General features: G+C 38.0%; 1 protein-coding gene across 1 annotated transcript in view; it reads right to left on the bottom strand.

The window, feature by feature from the left end:
* Window positions 1-1,203: 1,203 nt before the first annotated feature.
* DZIP3 (DAZ interacting zinc finger protein 3) overlaps window positions 1,204-12,725 on the bottom strand; it is a 126,023-nt gene continuing 114,501 nt past the window's right edge. The window contains exons 30-32 of the mRNA XM_019651165.1: window positions 4,778-4,921; window positions 4,600-4,695; window positions 1,204-3,042 (exon numbers count right to left, since the gene is read on the bottom strand). Of these exons, the coding sequence (XP_019506710.1) occupies window positions 2,932-3,042; window positions 4,600-4,695; window positions 4,778-4,921 (351 nt within the window). The 3' untranslated portion in view covers window positions 1,204-2,931. The remainder of the gene's footprint in view (window positions 3,043-4,599; window positions 4,696-4,777; window positions 4,922-12,725) is intronic.

The raw sequence follows: 12,725 nt of genomic DNA, 5'->3' as shown, positions 1-12,725 counted from the left end.
GAATTAATCATAAGATGTAATTCATCGTCCAGACCAGGACACTGTTGAGAACGAAAGGGGCACTATTAATAATTATGTCAACACAACAGGCATGAACTGGAACCATTCCAAGCAAACCAAGACATGAGACAAGTCAGTCAAACTTTGCTTACCACATCCTACCAATATTATATATTTTCATACACTCAATACCATGTTCGTAGTCCAAAACAATCAGTAGGTTTACCATCTATTTCATTTTCTTATTTTGAACAATATTATTTAAAAGAAATAAAAAGCTATATTTTTTGTGTACACGAAGTCAATCCAAAATGGGGATGCAGCTGTGAAGTACTGGAAAAGAACACCAGCTAAGGGACTGGAGGTCTGCATCCAAATCCCAGAACGTTACTGTGTAGCTATGACCTCAGTCAAAGTATTTCCCTCTTACTTGAGCCTCAGTTTTATCATCTGTAAAATAAGGATAGTATCCACTTCTGAGTTTTCAGTGGATCAAATGAAGTAACAAACACATGTGAAGGTGTCCTGTAAAAGCTGGAAAATGTTACACACGCACAATAAGATGGAAAACGTCACAGGGTGTATCTTCTAACAGCAGCTGCAGTGATATTACTAGGTGTTTACAGGTGTTTTTGATGTAAATATTGCAGCTTCTGGGCAGGATGGTATTCTGGATCCCCATACTCAGAGGAATGAACAGTGATGATTGTTTACAGTAGAAAGATTACTACAGTTGTTTTTATTATTAAATTATACCTCAAAAAGAAAAAAAAAACATTACCTTCAGCATCGACAGAACTGAACATGAGTTTCAAGTGCATGGTACACTACATACTACTACATATATACTACATATGTCAGGTATTGTATTAAGTCCTCTGGCCCCATCCTTAAAGTCAAGAATAGCAGGTCAGCACTAATACAATCTTGCAGCCTGAGTATGTGGAGAAAGCCTGTGCCTGAATGTCAGGTTGCTCAGGAATTAGGACTGCCTCAGGCACCACTTAGCCACACACCTTGGGCAAGATATACCTGTAAATTGAAGGGACAGACTAGAGGGGCATTAAGAACCCTACAGGTTCTGAGGTTCTGTGATTCCAAGACATCCTTAGCATTTTCCAAATCTAGATGTTTTGTAAACTGGCTGCTTCTTAGATATTTTCTTATCCTTTCTCATAACAGAAGAAAAAAATTTAAGCACAATTAAATTGAAACAGAGGTTTAATGTAGTTTCAGGATACATTTAAACTGATATACACAGATAAAATAGGTGTTCAATTAAGACACATTTATTCTTTCCCACATCAAAGTGAAATTTAAGTTTAAACATAAACTAAGAAACATTTGTTTTACAAGGTAATTTGCTATATGACAATGACCTTGAGGTATTAGACAAGAAAACTTTATATTAAAGGCCCTGTAAGTTCTGAATTTTGCAATTCCGATACATTCTTGGCATTTTATGTGTCTAGATGACTGCCTTCAATTTTGGTTATTTCCTTCACATTTTCCAGTATATTCTCATTATAGAAGAAAACATTTAGCACACAATTACAGAAATACCAGTTTTAAATAGTGATTTCAAGTAACTTCAACATACATTTACACTGAAATATACACATAAATAGTTGCCAAGTCAGGAAACACTTATTCACAGTTTCAATTTTATTAATTATGGAAAGAAATATGAACCAAGTAACATTTGTCTTACAAGGTAACTGAATTTTTAAAAGTTTGTAACTAGTGACATGTACAACACTTACAGCATTTACACAATACTTTTCAAAATAGGTTTTTGACTTCTAGGAATGACAGCTCTCAGGGACAAACTTTAGATATGCAACTTAGCTCAGTGGCCATCAACTTTGTCACAAAAAGCAACTACACACAAAGAGTCCTCACAACCCCCAGCATCAAAAAGTGAAATTAGAAACTTAAGGCAGAAAAAAAAAAGGCTCTCCAAAGTATAAAAGATTAAGGCCCAGAGAGCAAGTTTACAAATTAACATAAGATCTCAATTATTTAACACAGCAAGTGACTTCATTTGCATATTAATGCCTTTTCTTGTACTTCCTTATTTCTGATTCTGGGAATATTTATGCTGCACCTATTGGGCAAGACACTGGGAGCACAAAGAAGGATCAGATGTGGTCCCAGTGGTGTGCTAGGAAATGTTTAGCAACCGGCTCTTCAAGGGAAGTAAAGCATTTAATTAGAGCATTTACCAATTTCTATGGGGCAAAATGCTCCCACTACAGCTGATTTCAAGCTACCAACAACTTGATAACTGGCTTAAAAAATTCCTGAAACTTGAACAACCATCTCTCACAAGCTATGACAAGCCAGGTCCAACACACCACTGTATGGTCCCCACCCTAAAGTAGCTCATAATGTCTTCATGGGTACATATTTTAGAAAATAGAAAAGAATGGGGAAAATAGAGATAAAACTTAAATAATCATTTTTTTGTAAGCAGTTTTAAAAGTTAAAAGAAACACTATAATCACTGGAATTCTCCTACTTGTTTAATATTCCACTTTTTTTTTCTTGCTTAAATTTATTTCAGGAAGCTGAAATGTAGTATAATGGGGGCAAGTGAAGAATGATTGGAATAAGAAGGAAAAAACACAAGAAAAGACATCCTAAGATATATACTAACAATTATCATGTTTATGCTGAAAGAAAATACCTACGAAGATAAGGGCAATATGATGCAACCTTTAACATTCTCTCTTTATTAAACCCTTTCAGTTCAGTTCACAGTCCTGAAGATTGTCCTGTCCTCTTTGGCTGCAGCTTTGATGAGACTAGCTTGCTTTTTTCGCACAATACTGAAGTGTACTGCTTCACACCACTCACACAGTAAGCTCATAACAAAAGGCAGAACTAAATTAGAGTCTGAAAACTTCCTTCACATAGTCACCCCCTGGATCAGATCTTGGGCAAGTGCCGGCTGGGGTGACCAGGAAATTCTTCTGGTAGCAAAACATGGAGCCTGCAGGTTGGGCATGTCCCCTGCTGCATTAACCAAGGTCTAATGCACTAAGGAGCAAAAAGATTCATGTCAGCCTCTCAAGAGTTAGCCTAGCACAGGCAGCTGTTAACCTACATATCAGGGTTGCCAACCAATATGTCTATCAGTGAGTCTTAAAGCCTTACCTGTTGGACTGCCAAGCCAACTGCTGCAGTCACAGCACCTTCACTATGTATGGCTTGCTGAGTGATACAGCTGGTAACAGCACAATACCTTTCTGCTAGTTTGTTCTCCTAGAATCCTTTCCCTAAACCCAATTTTTAGGATGACTAGCTTCCTTGTTAGGAAGCTAACAAGGAGGTTGAGGAAACCTGCTATATTTTTCCTCTAGTTTATTTTATTACATATTGTTCTCATGTATAATCCAGAAAGTCATAACTAAACATACAAAAGTCACCAAGACCTTGTATCAAGTACTATGGTGCTCTGAAGTTAAAACCCATAGATGGTGGATATACTTTTCATATTGCTTTTCCTTCGGTGACAATGGTAGTACTCTTTGGATGTGAACTATGTGTTAAGTCATTTGCTTGAATACTGGCTCTCCAAAAACAAATCATTTTTACCTGTATGAATAACAGAGAGCAAGATTAAGGAAGAGAGAATTAACAATAGGCACTATATATGAAGCCTATTAATTCTAACCCTAAAAAGTGAACTGAATGAATTACCTGCTCTCTATTCAATGGGTAATGGCAAAGAATAAAATACATTTTGTGAAATATTTATTTTCTAAATGGATTAGACTTTCAAAACTTCAAATGGGAAAGTAAGGTGGCTAAGTATCTATCCTGGAGATCTTTTGGGACTGGCTATTCTGTGCAGATACAAAATATAATTCTGTAGCATCTAACACATATATTTGAAATAATGTTTTACAGATATGGCTTGAATGAGCTGGTTATTTTTCACTGCCCTGAAAAGCTTTTCTTGTGTAAGATTATCTTTTCCTGTGTCAGATTACATCTCTGCAACAGAAGACTTGGATAAATTATATATCAAAAGCACCTGCACAGCAGCAATACTAGGAGTTAATCTATACAAATGCCAAGAATCAACAAAAGATATGCCAGCCTCACATTTTTCTAACATCAAAACTCAAGCCTGAGCATCTTCAAAAGCAACTATGGGAGCCAGGACAGACTACTGTTAGTCTAATTCCTTATAATGGTAGGGGGCCATCATGAGGTGTGGACAGAAGACACTGTGTTATTTGTAGCACATCAAGGTGCAGTGGCACTGTTGCTAAACTGACAATGAACTGCCATGTCAATCACTATTTCTCCCAGGTATATTCAGGGAAACTGCCTACTCTCTACCATTTAAATGCCACTGTTGTGCCCTTCTCCTGAAATGTGTATGGAGATCTGAAAAAGTACAATGCGATCCATGGCTAGGTATGGGGAGACAGGTATAAAGATTTCTGTGTGGTACCCAGAAGCCCAGCATTATAAGGAACTCATGGCACAGCAGTGGAAAATGATACATGCATATATGATTTCAAGTAAGGCAGTATGAATCTTGCTTAGTGGATTAATGATAAAATGTTAAAAAGATAAGTTTACCTGAGAATGGAATTTGTGAGCACAAGGCAAAACTGAGAGGTTTTCTGGAGAGAGATTCTCATGACAGATCACACAAGGCTCCTCTTCCTCCTCATCCTAGGAAAACACATGTAAGGTGTATTCAATTCATGACTTTCTCCCAAGTTTAAATTTATTTAGAATCAATAGTCTCTCTCACCAAATTATTGGCTCCTTCCCATGTGGCAGAACTTTGTGAACTGAGGGGGCTCCAGGCTGGTTTTGGGGGTGGGGCAGCACTGGACTGTGGTGGAGTGTGGCTGGGTGAAACACAGCTACCATTTGGCGCTGGTTTTCCTTGACTCTGAAAATAAGAATATTGCACTTATTTTTTTAGAATTGTCCTAAAACAGGGAGAACTGACAGAATAGCACAGAATGTGATACAGTGAAAATTAGCAGAAGGGTGAAGGTCAATCAGATTCATGATAATGTTTCAAACAAAATGTTGGCAATATTACTTATATACTTAGAGCCAGGTAAAGAAAAAGATAACTACATACTCTTAATTAAAACAAGTGTTTGCAGAAAAAATTTTAAAATGTTTTCTTTAGAATCATTGAAAATAACCTTGAGTAAATTTCAAGAGGGTCAGTTCTATTCCAGAATGATCAGGAGGTAAATATTATAAAAAGACTTCTCAGGCCATTTGTCCAGTTGAGGTTGAGTTGTTTATTGTTAATAGGTGATTTAATCCAATTACAGGCTATCTATTTTTCTGAACATGTTATAGAGATAAATAAGACAGCTAACCACTAGAGTTGAAGTCCTGAGGGGGTTCAAGGTTGAAGTCCTGAGGGGGTTCAAGATAGAAACTGGATGAACACAACCTCCACAACAAGACAAAGCATTGAAAAGGGTAAGAGAGATATGGTTCCCCTAAGGAGGGGAAAAAAAAAATCACACTCCAGCTACTATGCTCCACAGTGAGACGGATCTCAAAGGTACAGAACTTTTCCTTGAGGAGTGAGGAATTCCAGTTCCACATTAGGCATCCCAAGCCTTATATCTCCTGCATAGGAAGAGATGAGCCCCCAAAACACCTAGCTTTGAAAACCAACGGGGACTATATCCAGGAAAACTATAGAACTACAGTGAAAGGAAATTCTGCTCCTAAAGGGCTCATGCACAGATTTACTGAAACTGAAAACAAGCTAGAAAACACCAGATGGAAAAGACATAGACCATAGGTGAAGGGGACTCCCTTACTAATCTTGGAATGCTCCCCAGAGAGGCAGGAGGTAGCAGGGACTCTCCCCAAGGTCTGAAACACTGATGGCAGCCATTTCTGTTATCTAGTTCTGTCGTGTTGATGCTGGTACTAGCAGATATCATTTTAGAATTCCCCCTCTAACCTCCTAAAGCCAGTGGACACACTCTAATGAAAACCCCACATGTCCTGATACCACAACCAGGCTATGCCGCCAGTCATTTGGTGGGAGGAAACACAGCATCGCCCACCCAGCACACAAGCAGCAATCACTACCTGCCACAACAGAAGGGGACACCCACACAGGGGACACCCCTGGGGCACCTGGCTCTGGTGGCCAGAGGAGATTGTGCCGCTGGGTCCCACAGGATGTAACCTACATAAGGCCACCTCTTCAAGACTGAAAGACATATCTACTTAATACATAGAAACAAACACAGAGAATTAGGCAAAATAAGGAGACAGAAGAATAGGCTTCAAACCAGAGAACATGATAAAACTTCAGAAAAGAACTAAATGAAATGGAGATAAGCAATCTACCTGATAGAGTTCAAAGTAATGGTCATAAAGTTGTTCACTGAACTTGAGAGAAAACTGGACAAACACAGTGAGAACTTCAACAAAGAGAGAAAATATAAGAAAGTTACCAATCAGAGAGAAAGAATACAATAAACTGAAATGAAAAAAATACACAAAGGAATCAACCACAGATTAGATGATATAGAAGAACAGATCAGCTATGCCTAAAGGGATTAGAAAAAGAACAAATGAAACCCAAAGTTAAAAGAAGGAAGGAAATAATAAAAAATCAGAGTGGAAGTAAATAAAATAAGAGACTACTAAAAAACAATAAATGAAAAAGATTAAAGAAACCAAGAATTGGTTCTTTGAATAGATTAACAAAATTGATAAACCTTTAGTCAAGAGTCATCAAGAAAACAGAGGGTTCAGATAAATAAAATCAGAAATTAAAGAGAAGTTACAACTGACACTGCAGAAATACAAAGGATCATGAGATAACTACAAATATTATATGCCAACAAATTGAACAATCTAGAATAAATGGATAAATTTCTAAAAACACTATCTTCCAAGGCTGACTCAGGAGGAAATATAAGATTTGAACAGACTGGTTCCTATTAATAAAATTGAATCAATAATAAAAAAAACTCCCAACAAACAAAAGCTCAGGACCAGACAGCATCACAGGTGATTTCTACCAAACATTTAAAGAAGAGTCAATACCTATCCTTCTCAAACTATTCAAAAAATATGAAGAGAAAGGAATATTTCTAAGTATATTTTATGAGGCCAACATTACCCTGATACCAAAATGAGACAGACACTTCAAAGAATTATAGGCCAATATCCCTGATGAACGTAGATGCAAAAATCCTCAAGAAAATATTAGCAAACCTAATTCAAAAATACATTAAGAGGATCATAAATTATGATCAAGTGGGATATTCCAATGATGCAAGGATGGTTTAATATCCACAAATCAATTAATGTGATACACCACATTAACAAAACAAAGGACAAAAATCTTATGATCATTTCAATAAATGCAGAAAAAGCATTTGAAAAATTCAACATCCATTTATGATAAATATTCTCAACAAAGTGTGCATAGAGGGACTATACCTCATGATAATAAAGGCCATATGTGACAAACACACAGCTAACATCATACTCCATGGTGAAAAGCTGAAAGCTTTTCCTCTAAAATCAGGAACAAGGCAAGCATGTCAACTCTTGCCACTTTTATTCAACACAGAATTGGAAGTCCTAGCTACAGCTATCATACAAGAAAATAAATAAAAGGCATCTAATTTGGAAAGGAAGAAGTAAAATTGTCACTATTTGTAGATGACATGATACTACATATAAAAAACAGTAAACATGTAACCAAAAACTATTGTAACTAATAAATGAATTCAGTAAAGTTGCAGAATACAAAATTAATATACAAAAATCTGTTGCATTCCTATACACTAGTAATAAACTATCAGAAAGAGAAATTATGAAAATAATCCTCTTTACAATTGTATCAGAAAGAATAAAATACCTAGGAATAAATTTAACTAAGGAGTGAAAAACCTGTACTCTAAAAGTTATGATACTGATGAAAGAAATTGAAGACACCACAAATAAATGGAAAGATATATCATGTTCATGGATTGGAAGAATTAGTATCATTAAAATTTCCATACTGCCCAAAGCAATTTACAGATTAAATGCAATCCCTATCAAAATACCAATGGGATTTGTCACAGAAGTAGAACTAATAATCCAAAAATTTGTATAAAACCATAGAAGACCCTGAATAGCCAAAGCAATCTTGAGAAAGAAGAACAAAGCTGGAAGTATCACACTTGCTGATACTACAAAGCTATAGTAATCAAAACAGTATGGTACTGGCACAACATAGAAACATAGATCAATGGAACAGAAGAGAGAGCCTAGAAATAAACCCATGCTTATATTGTTTATATGATCAATTAATCTATGACAAAGAAGTCAAGAATATACAATGGGAAAAACATAGTTTCATCAATAAATGGTGTTGGGAAAACTGGACAGGTGCATACAAAAATAAGAAATTGGACCACCTTTTTACACCATATACAATAACAAACTTACAATGGATTAAAGATTTAAATGTGAAACCTGAAACCATAAAACTCCTAGAAGAAAAGCACAGGCAAGAAACTCTTTGATATTGCTCTTAGCAATATTTTTTTGGATCTGTCTCCCTAGGGAAGGTCAACAAAAGAAATAATAAATGGGACTATATTAAACTAAAAAGCTTTTTGCACAGTGAAGGAAACCGTCATCAAAACAAAAAGACTACCTACTGAATGGGAGAAGATAATTTGTAAATGAAATATATCCAATAAGGGGTTAATATGCAAAATATATAAAGAACCCATATAAATCAATATAAAAAAAAAACATCCGATTAAAAAAATAGGCAGAGAACCCGAATAGACATTTTTCCAAAGACGACATACAGAAGGCCAACAGACATTATAACTTTGTATGGTGACAGATGATTACTAGACTTACCATGATCATTTCACAAAGTATTTAAATGTTGTATAACTGAAATAATATAATATTGTATGTCAACTACACTTCATATAAAAATAAAAATAGGGACTTCTGGTAAGATGGCGGAATAGACAGATGCAGTGCCAACTGCCACCCAGAATCACACCAAAATTACAAATAACGTATACAATATTCAACCTCAGAAATCCCCTGAACACTACATGAACAGAACCTCTAAATGAAGAACTTAAAGAAGAAGCCACGTCGAGTCTGGTAGGAGGGGTGAAGACAAGAGAGGGCGAACCCCATGAGGAACACCTCAGCGGTGGGGAGGCTTCTCTGGCTGGAGGAGAGACCCTCTGGCCCCACACTGCGCTCACCAGCCCAGAGTTATGTTGCTGGGAAGAGGAGTTCTACGATAGCTGGCAGTAGAAATTAGTGAGGACTCTCTTTGCTCAACTCGGTGAGGCTGAGGGCGGCTGGAGAACCAGTGGAGCTAGTAAACCGACTTGCTCACTGGTGAGCACTCACCCGGTTCCTGGTGGAGGGAGTGGCTTTGTGAGCGGGGCCCAGGAGCCTGTGGGAAGGACTGAACTGAGGCCCTTTGGTGTGGGAGCTGGAGGTTTTGGGGCCATTGTTCCCCTGGTGTGGAGCTTGCACATGAGTGGTGCACAGGAGGGCACCATTTTTTCAGGGTCGGGCCCTCCCACAGAGGCTCAGGTCTGGGACTGCATCCGGTCTGGTGGGATTGGCGCAGGAGTGAGTGTGTGTGCATGTGCATGCGGCCTTGGATCCCCACCCTCCGCACTACGTGTGCTGCGTAGCCAGGGAAACACCTGGTGGGACTGCTCAGGCTCCAACAGGCTGCTTATTGATCGCGGGAGTGCTCCAATCGCCTTGGGTCCCCGCTCTCTGCATTGCGTGTGCAGAGTTCCCAGGGTGGCAATTGGCTGTCAGGTTGCTCGGCCTGATCTGAGAGCAGCTGATTAAGACAGGCTGAGACTGGGAGTTTTCCTGGGAGTGTTGGGACATGAGCTGTGAGCCTGCGTGATCCGGCCGGGGCTTTCCTGGCGAGTTTGTGAGGGCTGGTTGCCGATGCAGGAGTGCATGCTGCTCTGACTTGGTAGGAGCCACTGACCACATCCTGTGGTGCCTTGAGGGCCTGCCCGCCCACCTAGAGATGTGTTGCCAGGGACACCCTGAGCCCCTGGTGCCTGACACCTACCTCCGCAGGCCACAGAGGGTTTTTTGCAGCAGCAGACAGCCCGCAACAAGCTGTGAGGATTTTTGGTGGTGAGCACGGTTCCAGAGCACACAGCAGCTACTTGCGGGAAGCTCACTGGAAGCCTGAGAGGGAGGCTGGCGTTGAGCCCTTCCCCCCAACAGCTGGTGCTGAGTCGCCCAGAGTCTCTCTATTGCTAAGCAAGTGGTCTGCAGATTAAAGAGGGCAGTGAGGTGCCCCCTTTTTTCTTCTTTTTTTCTTTTTCTATACATCGAAGCAATCACAGAGCGACAGCCAGAATGAAAAAACAAAAAAAGTCCCACGTAAAAGATCAGAAGAAACCTCTAGAAATGGAACTAAATGAAACAGAGGTATCCAACCTTTCAGAGACAGAGTTTAGAACACTGATGATAAAAATGTTTAAGGAACTTAGGGAGGACATAAAGAAGGATAGAGAAATCATAAAAAACAACCAGTTAGAACTAAAGAATACAATAATTGAAATGAAGAACACACTCGAAGGAATAACCAGTAGATTAGATGAAGTAGAGGATCAGATCAGTGATTTAGAAGACAAAATAGCAGAAATTACCCAGTTGAAAAAACAAAAATATAAAAGAATAAAAAACAATGAAAATAGTTTAAGAGACCTGTGGGACAACATCAAGCTCAACAACATTCGCATCATAGGAATACCAGCAGGAGAAGAGAAGAAGCAAGGGATCAAGAATGTATTTGAAGAAATAATGACAGAAAACTTCCCTACTCTGGTGAAGGAAATCTACATACAAGTCCAGGAAGTGCAGAGTTCCAAACAAGCTGAACCCAAACAGGTCCACACCAACACACATCATAGTTAAAATGGCAAAGTTTAAAGACAAAGACAGAATCCTAAAAGAAGCAAGAGAAAGACAGCAGGTTACATACAAAGGAACTCCTCTTATAAAACTACAGCTGATTTTTCTACAGAAACTCTGCAGGCCAGAAGGGAGTGGCAGGAAATATTCAAAGTGATAAAAAACAAAGGCCTACAACCAAGATTGCTCTACCCAGCATGGCTATCACTTAAAACTGAAGGAGAGATAAAAAGCTTCTCAGAAAAGAATAAGCTTAAGGAATTCATTACCACCAAACCAGCATTGCAGGAAATGTTAAAAGGGCTTTTTTAAACAGAAGAAAGGAGAAAACAAGCTAACCCAGGAAGATCAGAAATACAAATAACAAAATGGCAATAAATACGCACCTATCAATAATCACTTTAAATGTGAACAGGCTAAATGCTCCAAAGACATAGAGTGGCTACGTTAAGAAAACAGGACCTATGCATATGCTGTTTACAAGAGACTCATCTCAGGTCAAAAGTCACACACAGATTGAAAGTAAAGGGATGGAATAAGATATTTCACGCAAATGAAAGTGAGAAAAAAAGCTACAGTAGCAATACTTATTTCAGACAAAATAGACTTTAAATAAAATACAATAAAAGACAAAGAAGGACACATAATAATAAAGGGAATGATTCAACAAGAGGACATACCTCTAGTAAACATCTATGCACCCAACATAGGAGCTCCTAAATATATAAAACAGATTTTGACAGACATAAAGAAAGAGATTAACAGTAACACTATCATAGTAGGGGAGTTCAACACCCCGTTGTCACCAATGGACAGATCCTCCAGACAGAAAATCAACACAGAAACAGTGGCCTTAAATGACACTTTAGGCCAGCTGGATTTAATCAGTATTTTCAGAGCATTTCACCCCAAAGCAACAGAATATACATTCTTCTCAAGTGCAAGTGGAACATTTTCCAAGATAGACTACATGTTAGGCCACAAAACCAGTCTCAATAAATTTAAGAAGATTGAAATCATATCAAACATCTTCTCTGACCACAATGCTATGAAACTAGAAATCAATTATAAGAAGAAACCTGGAAAACACACAAATACATGGAGGCTGAATAACATGCTACTTAAGAGCGAGTGGGTCAAAACTGAGATCAAGGAGGAAATCAAAAGCTATCTAAAGACAAATGACAATGAAAACACAACAACTCAAAAAAAAAAATCTATGGGATGCAGCAAAAGCAGTCCTAAGAGGAAAATTCATAGCAATGCAGGCCTATCTAAAGAAACAAGAACAATCTCATATCAACAAACTATCTTAACACCTAAGGGAACTGGAGAAAGAACAGCAAAACAAGTCTAAAGGGAATACAAGGAAGGAAATAATAAAGACCAGAGCAGAAATAAATGAAATAGAGACTAAAAAAAAAAAAAATACAAAAGATCAATGAAACCAAGACTTGTTTTTTTGAAAAGATAAACAAAATCGACAAACCCTTAGCCAGACTCACCAAGAAAAAGACAGCGATGATCCAAATTAATAAAATCAGAAATGAAAGAGGAGAAGTGACAACATATACAACAGAAATACAGAAAATTGTAAGAAAATACTACACGCAACTATATGCCAACATATTTGACAATCTGGAAGAAATGGATAAATTTCTAGAAGCATACACTCTACCAAGTCTGAACCAAGAAGAAACAGAAACACTGAACAGACTGATGACTACCAAAGAAATTGAATCAGTAATCAACAAACAAAAGCCCTG

This window comes from Hipposideros armiger, unplaced genomic scaffold (assembly GCF_001890085.2).
Source record: "Hipposideros armiger isolate ML-2016 unplaced genomic scaffold, ASM189008v1 scaffold_154, whole genome shotgun sequence".
In the NCBI taxonomy this organism is placed as follows: Eukaryota; Metazoa; Chordata; class Mammalia; order Chiroptera; family Hipposideridae; genus Hipposideros; species Hipposideros armiger.
Note: the sequence above shows the minus strand (reverse complement) of the source record. Positions and strands in the feature narration are given on the sequence as shown.